General features: G+C 37.5%; 1 protein-coding gene across 5 annotated transcripts; it reads right to left on the bottom strand.

Annotated features, from left to right (window-relative positions):
• Positions 1–1,648: 1,648 nt before the first annotated feature.
• Positions 1,649–19,452, bottom strand: LOC106182015 (uncharacterized). 5 transcript variants are annotated; one of them, XM_087005600.1, is made up of 3 exons: positions 14,707–15,179; positions 8,293–8,497; positions 1,649–3,710 (listed from the first exon to the last, which is right to left on the bottom strand). In XM_087005600.1, the coding sequence occupies exon 3, from the start codon at positions 3,411–3,413 to the stop codon at positions 2,481–2,483; it is 933 nt and encodes a 310-aa protein (XP_086861726.1). In that variant the 5' UTR covers positions 3,414–3,710; positions 8,293–8,497; positions 14,707–15,179; the 3' UTR covers positions 1,649–2,480. The 5 variants fall into 5 exon arrangements, with proteins under 5 accessions (XP_086861726.1, XP_086861728.1, XP_013422076.2 ...); XM_087005602.1 differs by lacking the exons at positions 8,293–8,497; positions 14,707–15,179 and adding an exon at positions 19,213–19,452; XM_013566622.2 differs by lacking the exon at positions 8,293–8,497.
• Positions 19,453–24,223: the final 4,771 nt, after the last annotated feature.

The following is a 24,223-nucleotide window of genomic DNA, read 5'->3' as shown; positions in this document are numbered from 1 at the left end:
AAATATAAGATATGATCACGCAATAAATAAAAACCAATAAGTGCCGTTGCCACTGGTGATACTTATTCTGAATCTCCAACATTCAATCATAGCCACATTGTTTTTTTTTTTTTTTTTTTTTTTTTTTTTCTTTTTTTTTGAAAGAGCTCATCTCTCTCTCTCTCTCTCTCTCTTTTAATTATTCAAGTGAGTCATTTTTACACGTATGATTAATAATAGTCGGTGTCTAATGCTTTTATTTTCATTGGAATCTAGACGCACAGGCAATTTCCGAATTGAAAGTACTACAACATACATACATGCAGCTATAGCAACATTGAACGAACCCGTACGAAGTGTGGTAGCTTTATTTGATTGGATATTAATTGGCACCTCTTCAGTGGCTCACACCAATCATAACAATGTTTAATTTACTGACACAATACGAGTGTAGGCAATGCACGCGTTGAGGTCGTTTTGTACTTGGTATGAGATAAGGCGAACATCAGTTAAAACTCATACTTAGTGTAAAGTAGAAAGACTTGAGCCTTAATAACCCAGCTGCCGCGATACAATTTTGCTTCCGATCAATTTATCATTTGTGAATAGACTGAAAAGCAATCACTCGAAAATACCATGTGGATATTCAGCTCATAAAGGAAACGGCATGTAGACATGCAATACGAAAAAAGACATAACGATAAGATTCAATAAGATGCAAAATCACCAAGAGAAATATGGTTACACTATCTGTTTTGGATTGAATAAAGCTCATCGGATGTCGCAATATGATTCGTCTTTTCTGCCTGATGAGAATTCCAATATTTTTGAGTGACTTTATGGCTTCAGAGATAAGATCACAACCCGAAGCTCTGGTAATTTCAACTTTTCCATCTCCTGAGAGACGGCAAATGAAACGTTTATTGGTTTAACTCTCCAGGTTTGGGGAAATGCCAATTTCCAAAGCACCTTTACTATATTACAAGCGCTGAAGAAAAAGCTAGATATGTTCGCCAAGATTAGGTAAATAAACGCCAATGTGGATAATTTCCCAGTAAAAAGTAATTTGAGAGTGATCAACTTTGGTTACACTTATATGATCTACACCCTATATATCTGCCCAAACCTCACATTGCATTAGTGATTCTAAAAAAAGATAAGATTTGGATCCTGCAATATGTGTTGTTCGCTGTTTAATATAAATCATAATTTCTCGTTTATTGGCTTCGCAGTTTTAACAACATATTAGTATTTTTTGTTTTAAAAGTGTGCACTTTTAATGAATCAATATTTATCATGAAAAGCTAGATAAAATGTCTTGACATACAAGTGTGTACAGTACAGCAAAAATTAAACTAATGCACACACACACACACACAATAAGTATTGTTAGTGAGGAAAGTAAAAATCCAGACACATCACTTACTAATTTTATACGTGTCGTACTGTACCCGTGTATATATCAATACATGTTATCTAATTTTTCATAATAAAGTCTGTAAATCGCCATACTGCCTTTAATATCCCTCTTTTTAGCTTTAGTGAGTACACACTTGCCAAGGAAATACAAAGATAAAACATTCTAATTGGAATTTTGGATCAATATTTGCATACTGGTATTCTATCACACGTATAAATAATTCAAAATGATAAAAAAACATCTTTCAAATATAAGGATGATCTTTAATTGTATTTGAAAATAAGCTGTATTTTATTTGTACATATAATACGAAAGCAATATAAATACCCATAAGTATAATGTGTGTGCGTTCAAAACATACACCAAGGTATGATAAAAAACAAGTTTTCTGTACATCTAGTACTAGAAGGCAAAGACATCAAAGCGCAGGTAAGGTAAGTTTCAGGCAAGCAATAAAGGAAATTAGCCTTGTGGTCTACTTGCATTCCAATAAGTATGGATTGCAGAATGTCTTTTCCAGGAAAAAAAGAGTCCAGGTGCTATTGAAAATCAGTTATTAGAGCCTCCACATAAAGTATTAATGGCAAACCGACCATGGGTCATTATATATGGCTTTCAGAACGTGTTGCGTTGACAGTATATGAGATAACATTGCTCTCTGAGGATACCTTGCAGGTATGTTGATGGACATATGGGTAGAATGCGGGCACTTTCCCATATTGTTTATGCCAACACAAAAGCCAATTATTCCGTAAGGCAGATTAAGTTCCTGTTTTCCTAAGCTAATGAAAACGCCTGAACAGCCTTACTTAATCAGTAAAACCAACAATGTCTTTAATTTTTGGCGTTCGTTCTTTTTATTCATTGCACCTAATTGTAAGCTTAAAAAACTGTATTACGACTGTGTATCCAAGCCATTCCTTAAAGTGAGGAATTTAATTTACTGAACAAATTTATGGTGGCTAGGCCATTTCGTAACCAGTGTTTCCGTAAAGGAAAAACAACAATGAAAACCAGTCAAAAATCTTAACAACAGGTCGTTTCACAACCTTTGAAATTCGCCAGCCACTCAATCAACGGTTTACAACGCATAAACTCGGATTTCCGTAAAATCACCAACACAGGAGACCAACAATTCACCTGTCGGTGCCATGGCAACGGCTTCCGGTGCCACAGTCTTTCTGAAGAATTTGGGGCTAGACATCAAAATCGATCTCTGATGCTGTCCGTCGGGGGTGAACATTTGGATTCGACCATTTTTACTGTCTGCCACGTATATGTTGTCAGTGGAATCCACACAAATCCCTTTTGGTTTATTGAAACGAATGACGGAACCGTCCGGTGCTATGGCCATGGTCATGTGCTGTGATTTGCCCTTTTGTCCAAACTGATTCAAACAAACACCCAAGTTATTAAAAACTTTGACACAGTTATTAGAAGTGTCAGAAACCACTATTTCATTTCTACTGTTCACAGTCAAGGCAAAGGGCAGTTTGGCCTCCCCTCTCCCAGTTCTGTTAAACTGCCGGACAATGTCCCCGTGGCTGTTGATCACGCTGATACATTGCTCCACTGGATCCACTATGATATACTCGTGGTTGGCATTGACGGCCACGCTGGTGGCAGCGGGGACATTCTTAAAAGCTTTCACACACTGGCCATCAGGGGTGAAGACGTGTAGTCCGCACGAGTCACTGAGCCACGTTGACCCTGTGTAAGACGCTATGGCAAGGTTGCCGTCCCGTAGGGCAGTGACGGACGCAGCACCACTACAATTAAACGAAGAAATATAAGAGCCTTCGATGTCGTATATTAGCACCTTATTGAGCCGGTTGTCAGCGACGTATATCAGTCCGTTGTCCGCCACCGAAATACCACTTGGGTAACGCAAGCAACCATTTTCCTTGCCGTACCTTCCAAACTTCTTCAACATTACAGCTGGCTGCCAGTTCTTAGACCTGGTCAAATCTGGAGCTGCCAATTCTGGTGAACCACTGTCCCCACTCATTGCCATGTCCTGGATATTCACGCTTTATATTGGCTCGACTTCAGTTGAGTAATATCCTCTTAGTTGAATGTTTTGTTATATCAATCAGTCATCCATTAAGTCAGTTAAGCAAGTTGTTCAAGCCAATGAGGCTGGTCGGCAGACGGTCATTTCCTTCCGTGTTGAACCATTAAAAACCTTAGATTGGAAACATTTGTCTCGCGCAGCACGCTTCCACTGAGTAAAGATAACTTCAGCGATGTAGCTTGTCTTCTCGAGTTGAGGTCTAAATCAGTTCACAGCGTTCTACTGTGCGGTCAGACACTGGAAAAAAGTAACGAAAACATACATGAGTAACAAGAATATTCGTGTTACTGGGAGAGGGCGTCTGTACATCAACTTAGGATTATCTGTTACAATATCCTTTCCCCGCCCATGTCAGACTGACTTATTTCATTGCGCGCCACCAGGTAACCACAGAGGGTTTCAATTTATACCTGGTTAAATGCGGACCTTTTTTTCTGTCTATTCTCTACAGTACATTTAAAACAAGATAACGTTGAGCTTATGCATTATCTACAAAGCATGGTCAGGAAAGTTGCTTTTTGAATCATTTGGAGCTTATCTCTTGTAGCCGTGTAGAAGAGTTGAAATGAAAGTACTAAACGCGAGTGATCAATAAACCTAACCCATATAAACGTCGTATTACTTATTTACAGGGACAGGCAACTTGTCATACAAACTTGTTGGAGAAATAAGACGTTATCAATAAGTAAACTTGAATATGAATTGGTGTCTAAAATATCTGGGTGCAATGATACATATGAAGCCATTTAAAAGGTGCATATATTGTTCCACACAAACATTTTTCAGTATAAACGAAGTGTAGTCTCAGGCAGAACGTACTTTAACCAACATAAACTGTACATAAAAATAACGAACCACCATCCACGTCAACTTAACTGTTATAAGCTTGATTAAATTTTTCTTTGAAGATTTATCCGTAAAAACAATTGATGTAGACAAATGGAAAGCAATATTGCGTGTGTGTTTGTGTTTCGTGTGCTAGTGAACACTTATCATTGATTTCTCTATTAAAAATCCCGAGAGACAGAAAGACTGAACTACAGGCACAGAGAGAAAAATGTGCTGCAGCATCGGAATCTAATACTCCACATTTAATAAACAGAATTTAACTTTGGCCAAAACTTGATTTGGGTATTTTTTCTCGAATCATGCCAAGGTTCACTACTGCGAAGGTGGTTTTTATCACCAATCATTTGAAGTCTTCGATGTTTTAATTAAATGCAACCTGATATGATTTAAGACCAATCGAACGACATTTTCATAAGCCGTGCTGCGACAGTGCGGTGCATCAAACACATTAGTCGAAAGAAGTATCTATGCAGGCTATCGACATCATTTTTGTTATCTGTTATCTAGATGGCCACATTGGTATGGCCGTATCGATTGCCAGTAAAGCAAATGAAACATGAAAGTCAGTAATATAAAGTCCGACCCTACTACAGAAAGCAAAGTGGACTAATGCAAGTACGTATTCAATAAGTCGCGTGACAGAGAATAAATATTTTATAATAAGCGGTTCATAGATAAAATATTCCAGGGCGCATATTGTTCGATGACGAAAACATAAGATACAGTATAAATCTCCACTAATGTTCGTCTATATGACAAATGTAGTCTACGTTTATCGGTAAGTCAAACTAATAAGATCGAATACCCAAAATGAACGCTGGCAAGGCTGAGATTCCAGAAGGGTTGGTACATATCTTTTTAATTAATCTAAAATCGTTGAGGATCCGAGAGTCAAGTTGCAAAAAAAGTGTTACTCTGTCCCTGTGTTCGTTACTTACATGCCATGAAAAGTCCATTATCGCGCTTAGAGACAAAACCGTCATATCACTTTAATTTATCTCCAGTACGAAAATGATTGGGCGGTCTTTTAGCTTGGCTCCTAATGAAATCGAATACGAGACGGATTTGTTATGTCATCGACGGAATCGCAAGGGGTTTGAAACTCGTGCTTTCACAATTCTCTTATCAATTCAAAATAACGTAGATCTGTAAGAACCTCTTTTCGGCTATGAATTACTTCATTTCAAATGTATTTTGTCTGAGACAAATCAATAGAGCGTGTAATCATGTTACTGCCCACGTCACGAAAACAATGATTACGAAGCCCTCGATAATACTCTATAGGATTTTCCTTCTGAGGTGTGACATCAAGGTTCACTCATTTTCTAGGCTATATAGTAAAAGCGCGTTGCAGATGATTGATATTTTTTTTACATCAATCCACAAAACCTTCACTATAATCGTCTCTTTGGCAGATTTCACTGTGTCCGTCTCTAGACCTTCGTGTAGGTTAGTGTTTCACGGTCTAGTGAACTGTTTAGATATGAGATTGGCACATATGAAACACAAGGCTGTCTACATCTCCTTGGAGCGTAGAGACATTAAAGACATCATCATCATGAACGCGCTATATTGCACAAGGTGCTAATGCCATTGCGTTTAACAGATCAGCAAAGGGAACAAATGACATGAAATTACCTTAACAAACCATTACAGATGAAACAGGTGATATCCCCAATTTAAGCACAAAAGGGAGACATTAAACGAACTACATGTTTCACTGCACATAAGGGAAATCATGGGTGAACTGGCCCTCTTAATGTAACACACGAATTGAAATGAATCCTGGCGGCCTGTTGTTGCCTAACTGTCTCATTTTTCAAAGCTTATCTAAATGACTTCCAGTAAATTTAACCCAACAGTAATATGGTTGTACATCATTACCCGCCCCATGCTACAGGAGGCACCAACATGAAGTACATTGAGTTTTCTAAGTATTGATCACATGCCACCAGATATACGGATCATATACTACATTCTGTGCAACAATGTGCTTATCTTCGTCTCTTAGACAGAAAAATTCGACTCAAAATCAATTACAACAGCCAAATGTCATGGTTCATGGATTAGATAGTTTCATAAATACAGCCTCTTCATATGGGTTTTAACAAAAATGCGCTTACTTCACTAGCGCCAGATTTTACAAATGATCACATAAGTTCAAAACGCAGAGATACATACAGAGATTATGCCTTGATATGGAGATGTTGCCCCATCTGTCTGCGAGACAGCCAAGTTGAAGACAAGGCTAAAACAATTATCTAGCTCCTATACATACGATGCTTTCTTCCGATCTGTTTAATTCTATTTTACCGACTTGGTAATAGACAAGGACAGTGCCACCTTAATGAAAAATTAAACACTTAACACTATCCAAAATGAAATGCCATTATCATGTATTAAAAAGTACACAAAGTCTCATTACCTATGTAACATTCTTGCCTCGTGAATACTTTCACAAGTATTTGACAAATTTCCTAGCAGGATAATATGTATGTTTAGATAAGATGCAAATGTAATTTAGATTATATTCTGTGCTTAACGTTTGCCATCTTGGGTGTCGGCAATTTTGAATTATCAATACATACTTCTGCTGCTATTACTCAATTCTAGGAGAGTTATATCTCATCACTACCGATATTTCTCTCATATTTTAAATTATTGTAGAATTTACAATACCTGCATTTCTATATTTTTAACGTTTTTAAAGACATGTAATGAAATAAAAACTTGCAAATTTCAGTCTGAGAAAAGAGAAAATACAAAATGGCTACAATTGAAGAAAATAACCAGACAGAACTTTTGATCAACTATTGACGGATGTGAACCCTCCAAACCACTGGCAATAGCGGAGATTGACCTAACTTGTTCAAGCTGTTTTGTCTGTGAGAAATATACGGTATACAATATCCCATTTCTCGGTGGACCTTAGTAATTCCTCCAGGTATATCTACGACTGAATAATGACTGATTGTTTTTCACGCTGTTTCCTTAACCGTCCCACCAGGGATTACTTGGATGGAGAAAAATACTAACTTGATTTATGTTCAACCTAACACCTATACTCCTTTTTCTGCTGCGTAACTGAAAAAATTAAGTTTGCATCTGAAATGAAGAGAATTGGCAGTGTCCAGAGTTATTATTTTACGCCAACGTCACACAGAACTGCAACTCAATAAAGGTCGCTTTGATTAGAAAATAATGGTTTGAGTCATGGTAAATGTATACCCATCGCAATCTCAGCATGCAGAGAGAAATTTGACGAACATTTCAGGTATTGAGTTCACTGAATATTAAAATGCCTGTGTCTGACAGCGGAGTTGGGCGCATGTGTTCAAATTAGTTCTCGGCTATTATTAATGATGATACAATTAAGCGGGCGACTAACCACCTGACAATTCTGCCTATTGTTTTAATATCTGCCAAAGCGCTGGGTGATTATTAATCATTGGTACTTTGTGCAATAAGGTTTGTATTGTTTCTATTGAGCTTTGCCCAAGGGGAACGTAAAGCAAATGGGTTAAAACACCAGTGAGACGCTGCCATAGGTATAGTCACGGGTCAACGGCGGAGGGGGGATTCATAAGTACGATTATATGAAAAATATTCAAATAATACGCGACTGCTTGATGCATGCGTGTCGCCCCGCACATCATCTTCTGACATTAGAGATATGGCCTCAACCACTTGCAATGCCATCACAATAAAGATTTAGGACCTGAACGATGTCAGAGTTAAATCACCATACCCACATGTAAACAGCGCACAGGGCAGCGACCAGTTCAAATGCATGAAAATTTTGCAACAGCGTTACAGCAAACTGTACACCAAATCTATATATATATATATATATATATATATATATATATATATGTCAAAGCTAATGTATGCATGCAACATTTCCCTAAATAGCTTGCCAGAACAACGTGACAACGTTCTCATCCTACACCAAGTCTGCCTGCATCCTTACCGTTCCAACGGTTACCACCCTAGCGTCCACAACTCAGACAGCATTGGATGTCTTGCGGGTAATATTCTGGCCTGTGACATACAGGTGCTGGTTATGCAGTTTCAGCTACGATCTGGAGTGGTTTCCACTGCATACTTTTGTCAGGTTTGTCGAGTGTTTATCACGTCCAGGCAGGGCGGCATGTTTAGGCCCTGAGTCGTTGAATCTAAGTTGTGAAAGCAAAGCAAATCCTTTTGGACCTGTATTCAGCGAACATTACTTAATCCCCCATTGACGTCTGCTTCAAGCTGGCATCCATGGAATTATGGAAATGAAAAACGTGAATGCTTTCCAATTCCGGCAAATTTAGATTTCTCTTGGCATATGCTGGTCTATTTGCACTTCATTCGAAAGTAAATAAGTGAGGTTTAATGTCAATACGACAAAATCAATTTGACAAAAGCCCTCTGATAACCACTTACTCGGTTTAATTAAAAAACGAGTTATCCCTTTTAACGATAATGTATCTAAATGATGTGGAATCCCTGCATATTACAGAAACGAGAGAGGTATTGGAGATGCTATTACAAAGCTTATCATAGTGGCATTTGCGCATACAAGTTGACATTTAATGTATTTGGTTTGCTATTCAGACAGATAAAGTGTAATATATTTTAAGCACTCTGCTCACATTGACAAATGTATTCTTTCCACATTATAATTAGTGCGTGTGTATTTTTACGTAGAGGTACGAGTGACTGATAAAATGAATTACCTAATTCTGCGCTATGAATATTCAGTAAAATTACTTAAGGTTTTACACTTTTTCACCAACACATAGTATATATGTTTATATAAACGGACGACAAAAGTTATATAACTTTACCAAATCCCACGTAAAATCGCTGATAGAGCTCTGAATAAAAAAAAAAAAAACATCTCGTCTTCGTCGCCAGAACTTAAACCCACTTGAGCGACAACAATTAAATATTTATTTCTATAACTTAGTCATACATTTTGTGTGGTTTAAGAAGGTCTCTGGTCACTCACATCCTTGCACATTCGCAAGGGAATGAACTAAATATATTTATTTAAAGGCAAACCTATTAGTAAAGCATTTTTTTCCAGTCCAAACATCAGAAAAACACCAAATCTTCACATGCAATTTGTTTGTTTTTCTATAAATGCTATAATATTTGACATACCAAACTTATGTGCACTTTTCAAAACAGTATTTTTATGACCAAGGTTGTGCTAAGGTGTCAGTGACGAAAACGAGAAAAGATTTTGAATCTGATCATAAAATTTTAAATAATAATAATAATAATATTGTATCTTCTTTCGAAGTCGCCGCTATACATATTTTTGTTGTTAAATGCAAACTCCAATAATAGCATATGAAGCTAATGTAAAATTCTACAGAGAAATAACGTAATCTAGCTCCCTTGTGAGGAACTTACACCACGAACAAGGTTTAATCAGAGTTCAAGTAGGAAATCAAAGAATCCAAACATAAAGGCAACCCAGCACCGAGAACACTCACCGCCGCGTTCCTTCTGCCATCAGCATTGTAATCACCTTCCCGCCAGCCTAACAGACGGCAGGTGACAAGGACTAATCTCAGTTATTTAATCAATGGTAGATGAGCTGCTTACTCCATAATCAGTTGATGGACCGTTGAAATGCCAAATTACTTTCTCAAATGCCAGCTGATGTGGTATTTGTGGATTTTTTACGTGGATAACAAGTGGAGCAGCTGTCTACGCAGAACTAAAAAAATACCTTTACATTTGTTACTGAACGCAGCTTAAACAGCGACGCTGTCGTAAAACTTACCTGGGCTTTCTTAACCAGGTATCACACTGCCTGCGGCGTTCAGTCGGAACATCGTATTTTCTGTCTGACCTAAAACCGTAAAGTTTAAGAGAGCGGCTATGTTTTTCTTTCCAAATTAAATAAGTGCCCTCACATGTCCTCAAGAACCAATGGTATTTGACCTTTCATTGCTTCCATTATGACCAATCGAAAAAAAGCGCAACAACATAATGCAGCTTTAGGCTCCGCAATCAATACAACAGTTCCACTGGGTGAAAGAATAGAAGGAAATGTTTTAAAAACAGTTTGCGTCAATTTCCTTTGTTCGAACTAATCTAGGCGTAAATCGATGCTAGCCCTAGATATAATGAAACCAAACAATATATGACTAAAACCGAAAGAATAAAACACCGTTCGAATGTGAACAGCATAAATCTCAGCACGAACTTCTTGACGTGAAATACAAAGAGTGTCCAATATCGGGCATTGATTTTTACCGTGTTGCCTTGCCTAATCAGGTTGCAAAACGTGATTTTAAGGCGAAAATATTGCAGTTTAAGCCTTGAGTTCATTTTCTATTCACCTGTGTTTGGACAAAATAAATGAATACTATAGGCTAAAACTAAAACCGCTAGTTGACACCGCGAACTCAGACGGAAAGGGTCAACCCAGTTTTGTTAACGAGTCCTCAGTAAACATACGCGTTCATTGTTAAAGGGATAAGAACTCTTCGTCACGGCCAAAAAATGAATTTTCCTGGAGTAAACAACAATTTTCCCATACTTACCAATGGTTAATGAATCCATTTTTACATTCAAAGTTAGTCCCTGGTTTTCTTCTAAAAAGTTTGGTTTTTTGTTAAAATCTCTTAAGAGATTTTAACAGAATATAGCCATCAATGGAGGTCACATGGTCTAAAGACAAGCTCAGATATCAGAATAATAGCTATAACTGCCGTTTTTGTGGTAAAACAGAATATATTATATTTCTATGAGTTATTCACAATGTTTTTATTGTGAAATATAGATCTCATACGAAGAGTTATTATCCCTTTAAGTCCTCACTAAGGGCTACAGACAGCAATTTCAAAGTTGAGTTCTATTTCTGAAAAAGTGGGCCTTTTTGAGAAATGGCGTCGAGCCTAGAATCTTGATTAAGAACAAACTTTTTCCGCCCAAAAGCTTGGTTCTTTCGACCCCAGCCCCACACCCAGTCTGTGGACCGTGTGTTCGAAATTTTATCAGTGAACTTAGATATATCTGATAGGAGAAGATGCTCACCATAATTTTAAAGTTCGAGGTCTTTTTTCTTCAATATGAATCTACTTTGGTGACATATTTTTTCTAAGAATGTTTGTTGAATTCTTTTCGTTAAATTGAATACAGCAATAAGTCTAATTGAGAAGTGTGTCCTTGGTTTGACGTGACCCGGTCCAGGGGGGACGTTACGGTATGTGATCGCGTCCTTTCTCGTGTTTCATGACATTTCCATCAGCGTATTAACCCTTTTACCTGAGAAATAAATTATGTGAACCCTTGTGAACTGTCTCCCACTTAATGTCAACCAATCACTCATAATGCAACTAACAAGCCGTCGAAATGGTCCTGTGTATAGGCCACCAATATCCCCTACAGGGTAGACATATTTATAACTGGCTCTTTGTTCAAAGGTATCTTTTTATATCACTTTATTTTCGTGTTCCATCAAATTATCTTGTCAATAAGGGGTAATCCTAGCAGTTAAATGTAGACATACGGCAAAATACCGTTAAGTCTCTTTTTTTTTCATCTGCATGCAAACAAGCACTTCGCGTCCTTTTTTGTCACTAAGTGTGTTGGTGTAATGATGCGTTGTCAGCCCGGGTGCACTTGCTAAGAAATCTCTAATCGTCAAGATCCTATCAACTACCATCTATCTATTACCGAAATATGAGACATGAAATTTGAAGCGACTCGAAACGTTTCAATGTCTATGCCCACTCCATAAGCGTATTCATGGCTGATACAATGTATCCCTTGGCGCGTTGCTGACCCCTAGATTTTCTCTGCCATTTTTCCGGATCGTAATAATAGCGTTAACGTCATGACAATTTAATACGAACACGATGATGAATATGTATATATTAGCAAAGTTCTCTTAATGTGTTCAAGAATAAAATAAATAAATAAATAAATAAATAAATAAATATATAAACGATGAAACAAAATAATGAGAATAATAATAATGATGTTGGCTTCAATTTTCATACATTCCTCCACAGTTTTAAAAGCCCTACTAAAGCGTCGACCAGCCTTCACTGTATCTTCCCCACCCTACCACATCCTTGTTTTCCACACGGTTTAAATCTAACGTAAGACCTAAAAATACGAAATATTTTATTTGGACAACTCCCCTAGGACCTTTCCGCCCCCCCCTCACCCTACATGCGTCATAATCTATGCTAAAGGTTTAGTTTCTTAACCGCGAATAGGGAGTATAGACCATTTATATTCAAGTATAAATAACAACTAGAAATAAATTATCCCTACACCATGTTGGAGGATATGCTTTATAGTTTGAAGAACACTGATAATATCCTAAACATGCCAATTATATGGATTTTACAAGGTGTTGTCTGAGGAAGTAAGAGGAAGTGTGTGTTGTTTCATGTAGACCTCCATCATCGCTGTCAAATCGAAAGTGCAAGACATTTCACGAAACTTTTCGGAATCCTGGGTAGAAGTAAGGCATACATTCCGTAATTTTCCGTCTCAGATATAAAATACATTTTTAGATGGAAAACATCTATCAATTTCAACGTTTTTTTAGAAAAGAGATTCCCAAATGATTTCAGCCATGAGTCGACAGCGAAGATAGCCGTTTTGCCGTGCAAATGTACCTAAAGCCTGTACCGCAGTCACGTTTCAAACAGTCGGAATCACAACCCCAAGAGAACAACTTAGCTCTAGTGCCAGGGATAGCTAGACACCATATCCCAAAGGACAATTTACTTTCCTATCAGGAAACGAATTGTTACCTGCATGTTTTAGAGCCGGAAACTAGTTGTACTTGATAAATGTCGAATTGAACAAACCAAGGAGATGCGGAGTTTATATATCTCCTTGAACAAATCAACCGGCGGCTGAACAGATAGTCAATTTATTTATTTTTTACCACGCATCATGTGTAAACTATTGCCTGTGTGGCTTTAAAATATCAGTTTGAAAATATTTTCGCGCGTTAACATGCACGTGTTCTGTCTTTGGCGAGACAAGATCGGTGAGCACTGTGAGTTAAGTGCTGCTTGTTCTGGGAGACGGCTGTCGGTACGAGTTCATGGCACCAGGTGCCTCCGTCATTTCTTACACTCAAGCCCATCCTAACCGATTCAATCCCTTATTTGCCTCATATTTGTTACGCAACTGAAATTGACTTCTCAAACAACTTAATTTAGGTTATTACTATACCCACACAGGTACTTCGGCAATTAGCAACTGGAGATCTTAATATAGTGGATGTATTCTGCAGTAGATTCATAAAATAACCTGTGAATCCCCCCAAAAAAGTGAATATTTGAGTCACGTCAGAGACGCAAACATTATTTGTAATATTTGTTTTAAATCGCTTTTGAATTGCTACTCCTTTCTCTATATTGGAGGGTAGTGTTGTATAAAACAGCGTAAATAATGTCACTAGCCAAAATGATGAATATCTTACTCACAATTTGTGCGTCACTGACGTAGTTCAATGTTCACTTTTTTGTGGAATGACCCGTGTTCGCAACCCCGCTGAGTCGCCTGTTGATCCATCATGGAAATGCACTCCTCCAGAGAGAGGGTTATTAGTGAAAAATAATAGACTTAAACTCAAGGTTCAGCAGGTAATGGCTGCTCACCTAAATTTCGAGACTCTTATAGGAATACACCAACGTCTAATAGACGTGGGGAACACATAATTTGTAGTTGGGCGATTTTGGCGCCTATGCCTCTGATCCCGATTTTCCATAAATAACTAAATAAATCATACATTTTGTGGAGAGTTTGTCCAATGCTTTGGGCCATTACAGAGTAACCTTTTTAAATCCTAACCCCATTAACTGGGCAATAATGTAATAGAAATGAATGCATTATTTAGCGGTTAACAGAGATATCTATAGTCAAATAGAAATTCTTTAAACAACACATTTATATTGTTACACTCCAAGCAGATAAAAAAGGTCATAATAAAGTAAAATTGACAGATGACATCACATTTCAGTCAGAATAAATTGGTTATATGAACAGCGCTGTTTTCACAACTAATGACTAGCGCAGTAAAGGCGTAAAAAACCGATCAACCAAATGACGAAGACTATCTCTGTACAAAGCTTCTATAGCTATTCTACATAATATTCGATAACTGCAAAGACAATAGGAAGACGTGCTCTAATCAAACCATGGCTTACCCGGTCAAAGTAGAAATCCAACTGAAACCCTCTTTCATAATGTTGAAAGCAGTATTAGACAAATACGAAACGATCGGTTGTCACAAATCTCCGTAACTGACAAGTAACGGTCTCGCTTTCAGTCATGCATCTTGCGGTATGATGTACACCACAGTATATTATGTTAATTGTTTTTGAAGAGTCACATAAGGTCTTACCTCCTCCAGATAACGCCGACTCTTTCGAGCGCTTGTTTATCGTCTGTAGATGAAGATATCCTAGCCACTGCCTCCCCGCGCTGACTTGAGAGACTACTCATGACTGATGAGTTTTACCAAATCTGAACGCCGCTCTTATTGCGAGCGGCGCTGTGAGTTTATATAAGCTCTTCCAATCAAATCGCTGTTTTCTCCCTTTTTTCTAAGTCAGAAATAAAAACGAATACGCTGCTGTTCTAGCACTGCATAACGCCGAATACACCTGATTCAGCAGCCTTAAGGCCCTGGGTGTAGTCGGCGAAAGCGCGTGCTCCAAGCAAACACACTATATAATACAATATAAATATTATTGCTATGGCTGCTACTGGAGCAGAAACCTACATTAGCAGTTGATCGAACGTGTATAAACTTATGTGCCCTATGATGCCACACCTGTCATCAAGGGTCATGGTATTTCACGTCACGCTGTAGGCTAGGCCACGACAGTATCACGGACACTCACGTACAATATTGATAGGAGAGACAATGTACATCACATTGCAGCGAGATTGCCCATTGCGTGGCATTGTTAAGATGTCAAAGTCTGCATGGAGGAGTGGCAAGATATGAAGTAATTGGTCTCAGAAAGGCCATTGTGGCCGGACAGTGGCTCACTGGACAGAGTGACCAGGTGTATCAAAACATCAATATCCTACTCCGCACACCGCAGACAGGTGCTTTGTGCAGCAGCAGTTTAGGCCGTCGCATGTGTACTGAACTGCCGTTTTCCTTCTTTTGTGCCAGGTTTATGTATTTTGATACTTTAATTATCATTTATTTGTGAAATAAAGCATAATACAATGGGTTCTGATATGTAGGGGTCTTTTTTGCAAAAGCTATAATAAGTCGAGAACCCGCATAATTCTTGTCGTTTAGATTAAAGTGTTAGAGACGACGCTATATATAATGGTGTGATAATGATGGTTCTGGTGACAACGACTGTAATATACAGATGAACTTGGAACCAACAGGTGACTTAAGTACAGCCGATGAAATAAATCATTTTAACTTTCTTGTTGCTAGAGTTACGCAGTAGTTTTTGCTTCTACTTTTAAAAACACTCAAAATGAGGCTGTTCAGTCTTGTGCATCTATAGTCAACCTTCAATTCGTTTCACGTTTTTCTTTTCCTATTTACCCGTAAACATTTGATAAAATCTTTTTGTCCTCAGCTACCATGTGTCGCACCCAGACATCAGGTACAAAATAAGCGATAAAAGGATAAGGTAACATGACAAGATCAGGTGCATTAGGCAAGAAATAAATAATGAAAGTTGACGAAGATAAATAATAAATAAGCCAGCATTTCAAGTTGACTCGTTAACAGGCAAACAAGTGAAATACATTCTGGTTAATGTGGAAGCAGCATTGCATATGTAAGGTGTACTGCTGCGGCTTTGTTGGACGCACGATCACGTCCATCATTAAAAACAACACAGGCCTGTAGCCAGCAATTTCAAAAGGGGGGTTCTTATTCTGAAAAAGTGGACCTTTTCCCATAAAAACTTCATGTACCTAGCTCAGATTTTACACAGAGTGGACCTTTTCCCAGCAAAAGGGGCGGTTCTTTCGAACCCGCGAACCCTCCCTGGCTACGGACCTGCAACAAATTCATAGAAATATCAGGTATCAGATTCCATTATGTAAAAAGAATCGCCATTTACGCAAAAATACAGATCGGTGTCGCGTTCTCTCGCCTCTATGGGGTGAAAATCGTTAAACAGACGCTTTGATAATATTTCAGCCGAACCGAACGCTGTTACATCAAGATGAAAGGAGATAAAAATGTAATACCTTTCCACAAATGAGTTTTCCGCGCTGTTACTTCCTTATCTGACGTTTCCTGTTTTTGCAACTGAACTCAGTGGAGCATTTTGTCCATAGATAATTATGCTTTGGGACCGCACACAATCCTGTGCTATCTGCCATTTTATCATTTTTGCGCTATACATCATAAAAAAAATTAAAATCCCTTTTTCTTGATTGATAAGTAGTGAAACACGGCGTACTAGATTTATCAGATAACGTGTGATTGAATATTCATACCATATTCACCCCTACTGCGATTGCCTTTGAATCTGATGAATACAACCTGCTATGTTCTAATAAAAACAACATTGATGAATCTGTATCCTAGTGGAACTGAATGAGAGTTATTTTCGAACATCAGCTTGTTATTTCCTTTGATAAAAGAAAAACAGCTATCGACTTTTAAAAGTTCAAAAAGAAATGAAGGAATTCTGTAAAAGGACGTTAACTTACAGGGTTATCACACTTTTATTGCCCGATGTCGCCACCTAAAATCCATACAAACATTATAACCAGCAATGCAGGAGGTTGCACTGCAACTGAACACATGGCAGCGCATGACGTCAACATGTAACTTGATGTCGACGTCACAACTGGAAATCGGGCATCTCGTTTTTGCCTTCCCACAATGTTTTGACGTTTTCCGACCCATCATTTATCCATATATTTTTTGTGTCTCCGGGATAAGATAAAAATTGGGATTTGTTTTTCTTTTTATGTATGCTATTTTAAAAAATTACATGGCTTTATTGCTCATAATCAAGCAGCAATGAGTCAAGTTAAAATAAAACACTCATGCCCATGACGCAGTGATGTACAGCGTAGGCCTGTAACAATTTTGTCCATAATTGTATTACTTGTTTATTATATTATCTGTTATCTATTTTTGATCATCACTAAAAGTTCTAAATCAATGTTGCTCCATCTCAGCGAACACGCTTTCAACCAATCAATTAATTTTGTCTGATGAAATCATGTCCTGCGTCATTAAAGCCCCATTCTTACCCCAGCTTTTAGGCACATGGGAATGTTTTGTAAAACTCACCATTGTCCTTTCAATTCTTATTTTATTCCCCTTGGATTATCTAGTTTCTTTTAAATCGCTTTGAATAAGTAGGTAGTTTTTTTTCTACGGGTGTACCATTTTTTCATGCTTCTAATTACCCTCTTTTTTCCATTTTCTTATTTTGTATAGGTTTTCATTGGCAAAGCTCCGATGGGCTCGCTATTTTAACCAAATAAATTTAAACTTAATACTTTAGATTGTAAGTATGTTCCATCTTATTATTCTTCCCTAACCCTAGAGTATCCCTTTGCTTCAGGCCCCCTCCCCCGCTCCCCCCCCCCCCTCCACAAACTCAAAGTACAACATAGAAATCGAGACAAAAAAATAAAGCAATATCCATTATATTATTACATACAATAGTAAAATCGCCCTGGTGTATTACAGCTTAACCGATCAAGAGGCAGGGAATCTTTTCATCCTTGTGCTCCCCCACCCCTTATCAGCAAAACCCGGTGGGTGTGTTAGTCAAAACACCAAATACAGTGCTGCGGCTGGTAAGATATTATCAATTTGGGTAGAATATCATTCAAATCATAGGGGAATTGTAAGTAATGCAGCAAGAGCTCTTGTCGGTGATCTGTTTGCAAGGATAGTAAATTGAAAAAACGTGTATGAACAGATAGACTAAGAGAAGAAAATTGAACTTTAAGATGCGAAAATTGGCAGCATGCACAGAAAAAATGCATTATTGTTCACAATCTCTGTATCATTTCGATGAAAATACTCGGACACAAGCAGTTGGATTAAAAAAACATTACTTTTGTACTATAGTTCTAAATAAAATGGATTATTATTATTATATTTTTGTGTTTTCACAAATGAAACATATCCATTGACTTTCAATAGGTGTTCCAAAGAGCTGAATGCTAATAGTCTGCCTGAAGAAAAGACCCGATGTTTTTGGATTGGGTCATGGTACGCCTACTAATACTATATTATAGAGAGGTTACTGAGGTTACACATAAAGGTAAAAACAATCACTCGGCAGTAAAAAGGGCCTTTTATAATTGAATTGCCAATTTGTTTTGAGTATTAAATGGCATTTTATAGTGCAACGCATGGCCTAGCTCAAATAAAGAGCAAGGCCGGGGAAATTAATTCCGTTGATGTTGCAGAGATATTAATGGAAAGGGCACATAAAACTCTTTTCAGTACATTTATCTAGGAAAACAGTTTTTACCCTTCACTGTGCAGGCCCAGATGTAAAAATTGGCATCATTTAAATCACTTCCTCACTCTAAGCAAAGCCATCTGTCTTGGGCTACATCACCTTGCAGAGAGGTGAGAACTGACAGGTAAATACGCCCGGTTTAAAGTCTATCCTTTGACCTAAAATCTGGATCGACCCAGTCTCAAGGTAATTTCTTTAACTAAATTAACAATCGTGGTAAGGATTTTGAAAGTTGTCCCCCATAAGACAATGCGGTCAGTTTGTTCTAGGGGTGTCATAATACAAACTGGGTTAGTTCGCCCAACTCGATTCAAACAAGGTTTGTTTCATGTTTGCTCCTTTACGTGTGGTAGAAACAGGGCTCGCTCCTCCGGCTCCACGCGCAGCGCGACCTCGCATTCCTTTCTGAGAGATGCAATTACCTGGAAACACGTGAAGAATAGATCAACTGTGCTGTGATCTTCTTGACAGATTCCTCCTTTCAATTCCCCCAGCAAGAGACTTAAATTGTCTGTTCCTATTTGAAGTTGCATATCTTTACCGTTTCCTAGAATGATGTACGACAGGCTGGAGGCTAGCCGTTTCTGACAGTGCCGAAATCTCTTCCGCACTTTTCCAGGAGTGTAATTTCAAAGCCCTGGCGGTTCGAAGCCCCAAGAACAGTAATCATACGTGCTAAAGTTCTGTTACGCACAGCAAGTGAAAGGAGCTTTTGGTAATCAAATACGTTAAAGATAACCCCGGGTAACAGCTATCTAAAAACAAAACTTTTCTGTAATTTTAAGATGCTATTGACTGCGTAATATTCTCACCACGCTATCTTAGCATTCCCACACTTTCACATTTTAAGAGTTATTCAAACCATCCAGCCTGTGTTTTTCATCCTAATAAGAGAGTGATGGATGCCCTTTTACTTACATGTACGACTGAAATATCAGAACAAAGTGCCAATTCTACTCAGTATCTCTTGAGGCAATGTTTAGGTGAACACTCTTTCGTAGAAAAAAAAAGGTAAGCACCGAAACAAGACTGTTATTTCTCTTGGAGCGTAAAGAGAAAAAATATCAGTGGTTAGTCTGCAAAATTCAGTATTTCATGAAATAAATTGAAATGGAATTGTTTTGAAATTCTTCATTTCAAAAATATTTGATATAAGTGATTTTTACTTCTGTCGATCAGAATCATTCTTTGTGTTTCTATAATTACCACATTAAGGACATTTACGAAAAGTTATACAATAATGTCCACAAACGTATGTGACAGGAATGGTAGTCCGTAAGGAATCGTCGTCCTTTTCCCATTACTTCGTAAAAGAGAGATTCGTTCCATGTACTAATCCCAATACTCCGACCAATCCTAACCTGTACTAATCATATGGGAACCCAGACTTCCATTTCTAGGACTACCATTCCTGTCATATCGAAACCACGTAGTCAACGAACCGTCCTCAGTAATTTGTTACTAGTATTTTAAAACAGTTTTTGAAACTGATGTCTACCTATCAATGGATCACTCTCAGAAAAATCTTTCGGAATCGTAACTGCACGACAGCGACTTCACTAACATATATAATATATGTTGATAAAAAAACTATATAATCATCGAAGAACACAACTAAAGATAGAGGTTTTACAACGGCATAGCAAATATCTTTCAGAACACGCATGTGGTGATAAATAAAACACTTCATTTTCGGTATTTTCGAGTACAAATCGCTCATCGCATTACATTTTAATTTATTGCGTTTACTTGATGACTGACATGTTCGATGCATATGCTTTTAGCCAAATACTGGCTGGGAAGCCCGAGAAGAACATATTCTGTCTTCCCCAACGTGAATGAAAGTCAATTCCATGGATTTTTGCCTGTCTCATATTATGTTTATGCTCAGAAAGCTACGTTGCTGATAAAACATGAAGCTGTAATTCATTTTAGTACATAACTACAGCGAAAAAAACAGTTCACCAAAATTAAGACTCGTTTAGCATATGCAATCACGATCATTATTCACAAACCGCCAGGTTGATTTTCCAGAACAAATTGACGCGCAATCTATCATTCACATGAAGGCAATCTGTTAATGCATCAATGGTACTCAGACCTGAAGTGGGTAATGATGATGAACATGGCGATGGAGATAGACAGTAATTGGAATAACACCCACAACATGTGGTGTATTACTTTTTGGAGAACTCTTTTTTAAAGGTTTTGGATAAATCTCTTTCGTTTACAACCCACGTACTATTAGGTTTGATTACATTTTTTAAAAAACGTTCACCATGAATAGCAGACCTCTTTTTGAACAGGGATGTGTAATTGTTCTTGAAATATAAACAGGCAGGAAATTATAAGATTCCGAGCATGATTCCCACTAGTGATACCTTTAAGAAATTAAAAGCCCAACAACTAGAGTCCAGAACTTATATTTTTGGCAACAGGACAAAGATTGAAAAAATAATAAGACAACACTTGTTTATTGTTAAGCAACTGCAAGATAATATAAGTCAATTAATCTTAAATGGTTCTTGAAGAAAACGGGGCGGGGGGGGGGGGGGGGAGGGGGGGGGGAGGAATGAGTAAAAACACTTACCCGTATAAAGCACTACATCTTGACATGACCATATATGCATGTTCGAATTTGTCTTACTTTGGACTGTTCTTGGTGAGCAAATATTTATCTCAACAAATGCATATGCTAGGGTTGCTACCCGTAAGTAACAGATAAACGGTTCTAGAATTTAAGAACAACTTCTTGAAGGAATGGTGGTTTTGGATTGCAGATATTTTCTTTATAAACATAATATGAATATAAAAGAAAAATGAAAAGAAATTAAAAACAGTTAAATCTAACAAAGAGATCATTGTAGAATAAAGGGTACTTGAAGGGAAGCTCGATAATCGGAGACGGAAATTGTCCACGTCGTCAGCGGGTGATGAGGTGATCAATTAACTGACAAATTCTTTGAAACAAACCTTGTGCACTTGTCGATCGTTTCTAGAAAGTGGGTTATTGTGAACTAGAAACATCAGTTGGTCAAGTTCAAGTATCATAGCTTGATAGAATCTTCGTCATTATAACAGTAAAATGCATTAGCAAATTAAAGAAAATTGAACAGCACATATTATCAAAAGGATTAGATAGCTCACATCAAAAGGACATTCTTGTTATCTTACTTCCTGTTGAAAAGGTTAACAGGATCATTTTAGCAGTTTGTCCAAATTTAGAACTGTGCCTGTAAAATAATTTAAAACATAATGTAAAACATGAATTAAATGTTCGGTGCCATGTCAAAGAAAATTTCACCAAAATTTCACCAAACAATAAATTTTTTCACCAAAATTGACAAACCGAAATCTCTTTAAAAAGAAAGATAGTCTTTGTGCATTGAGAGTGCGCTAGAGGCATACCAGAATATCAAGTATAACTTATTAGAGAGCATTAACAAATTGCTTTACTTGTCATGATCATCGATCAATTTGCTTTTACGATGAAACTATTTAAATGATGAATGATCGACTTTTGATGAACAAATACATGTACATGTATAAGGCCTCAGTCTTTTATTACTCCAAGAAAACTTGGCTGAAACTGAGTTCTCCAAACAAAGGTGGTTGCAGGTTGTGTATTTTCTTTCCTTCTTCTTCTTTTTCTTCTTCTTCTTCTTTTTCCTGTAAGGTGGGGGGGGGGGGGGGGGGAGGGGGTAGCTCTGCTCTTCAATCATGAACAAAACCTTGTCTTGTCAGGGTGAAAGCGGCAAGATTCCTAATAATGAAAAAATAAATAAATAAATAAATAAATAATAAAAGACACGTGCTTTAGACTTTGAGGTTAGAGGCATGCGTTCCAAAAAATTTAAGAATAAATGGGTTTCAAAAGAAAATGATTGAATAAAATGTGGTATTACTTGTGAAACGTACCGGTTTTGATTGTGCCTCTATTGTGTTTTTGCCTTAGAGCTCAATGCAAATTCTCTAGAAACACAACGCCAGAAATGATTTTTTTTTACTTTCATCAGCAGTTTCTTAGAAAAGATGATTTGCTTACATAGGCCCTACCCGTTATCAATCTTTTTCCATGAGATAATAAGGCTACACCTTTTGACCTCAAGGAAAAAGGACTGCACTGATACACACACACTCACACATAACACGAGAGCAACCAAATGTATCATTTACTGTTATAGTTATAGTTATAGTAATTTTTAAGTCTATCTAATACCTCATTTTACAATTTATTCTGATGTATTGCTAATATATATAACCTGACCACAAGTTAGCATGTAAATGAGATGGCATGAAATCAAAAAGGCTTTAAAAGCACTTAAAAATATATGTACAATCAAAAGGTGGCTTGGTGTTTCATGGATGTGTTAGAGAAGAGAAGCATGACTTGTCTATACCACAATCAGAATTTAAAAGTATGTGAACGCTGTATATAAACCGGATCTGGTTTCTCATACTATGCCCTTGATGTCTACTGCACTTCATTAGTTCATTCACAAATACGTTTTCAGATTATTGAAATGTCTTTCCAATCTCACTCCAGTATAAAGTTCGTGCGCGATCTCGTGTTTAAGGTTTTCTTAAACAACTAATTTTAGAGCTGCACTGTTTTTAACATGGTATAGTCAAACAATGGTCATCAGTGTCAACCTCACTTCAATCTGATCCAAAACTTTTGTCACTCATGTTTATCTATTTTCAAAAACGATCGCCTACTTTTAATGTGATTTTCAATTTGAAATTTGAAAGTTACGGAAGCCGACTGGTGTCATATTAAAAAATTTTATTACCTCATAATATATTTTTATGTCCAAATTTCAAAATACTACCTCGAAATTTCGAGATAATAATTTTTTTAACATGGCACCAGTCAGTTTCCGTAGAAAGTTTATTAAGCACAAAGACCCCTTAAAATTACTGCACACATATATTCTTGTTTCACGTTTTGAATTGTGAATAATTACTGCGGGAACTGACAGAAGAAATGAATTTGAAGATACCCAATATTTAGTTCTTTATTTGCATCATTATTACTCCCTTCCACCTTCTTAACTACTTTGTAGATATGTTGTTATTAACAAGTATTTCGAAATGGCGCTATGAAGACTTTCTTGAAGACCACTGTGGCAACGTAAATCAACGGGCTCCGCCTACCCAGTGACGCTGCTTCCGTCAAAAAGGCAAGGCCAAGAGCAAATATAGCAACAGAAATTATTCTCAATAAATTAGACCTGAAAATTGGGGAAGATCAGTGGGTTTCTTGGCTCCTACCAATCAATGGCCTGTCAGCATGTGGACTGGGTGTTGTCAATATAAACCTCCTCCCCGTTCAAGGGGACATTTTCTGAGATAGATCCACACACACACAAACACACGCACACGGGCGCGCGCACGCGCGTATTGAAAGTTTGATCTCCATATATAATTTAT

Source organism: Lingula anatina, chromosome 2 (genome assembly GCF_051362555.1).
Source record: "Lingula anatina isolate TDL-2025a chromosome 2, LinAna3.0, whole genome shotgun sequence".
NCBI classification, from domain to species: Eukaryota; Metazoa; Brachiopoda; class Lingulata; order Lingulida; family Lingulidae; genus Lingula; species Lingula anatina.
This window is presented reverse-complemented; position numbering and strand designations above follow the sequence as displayed.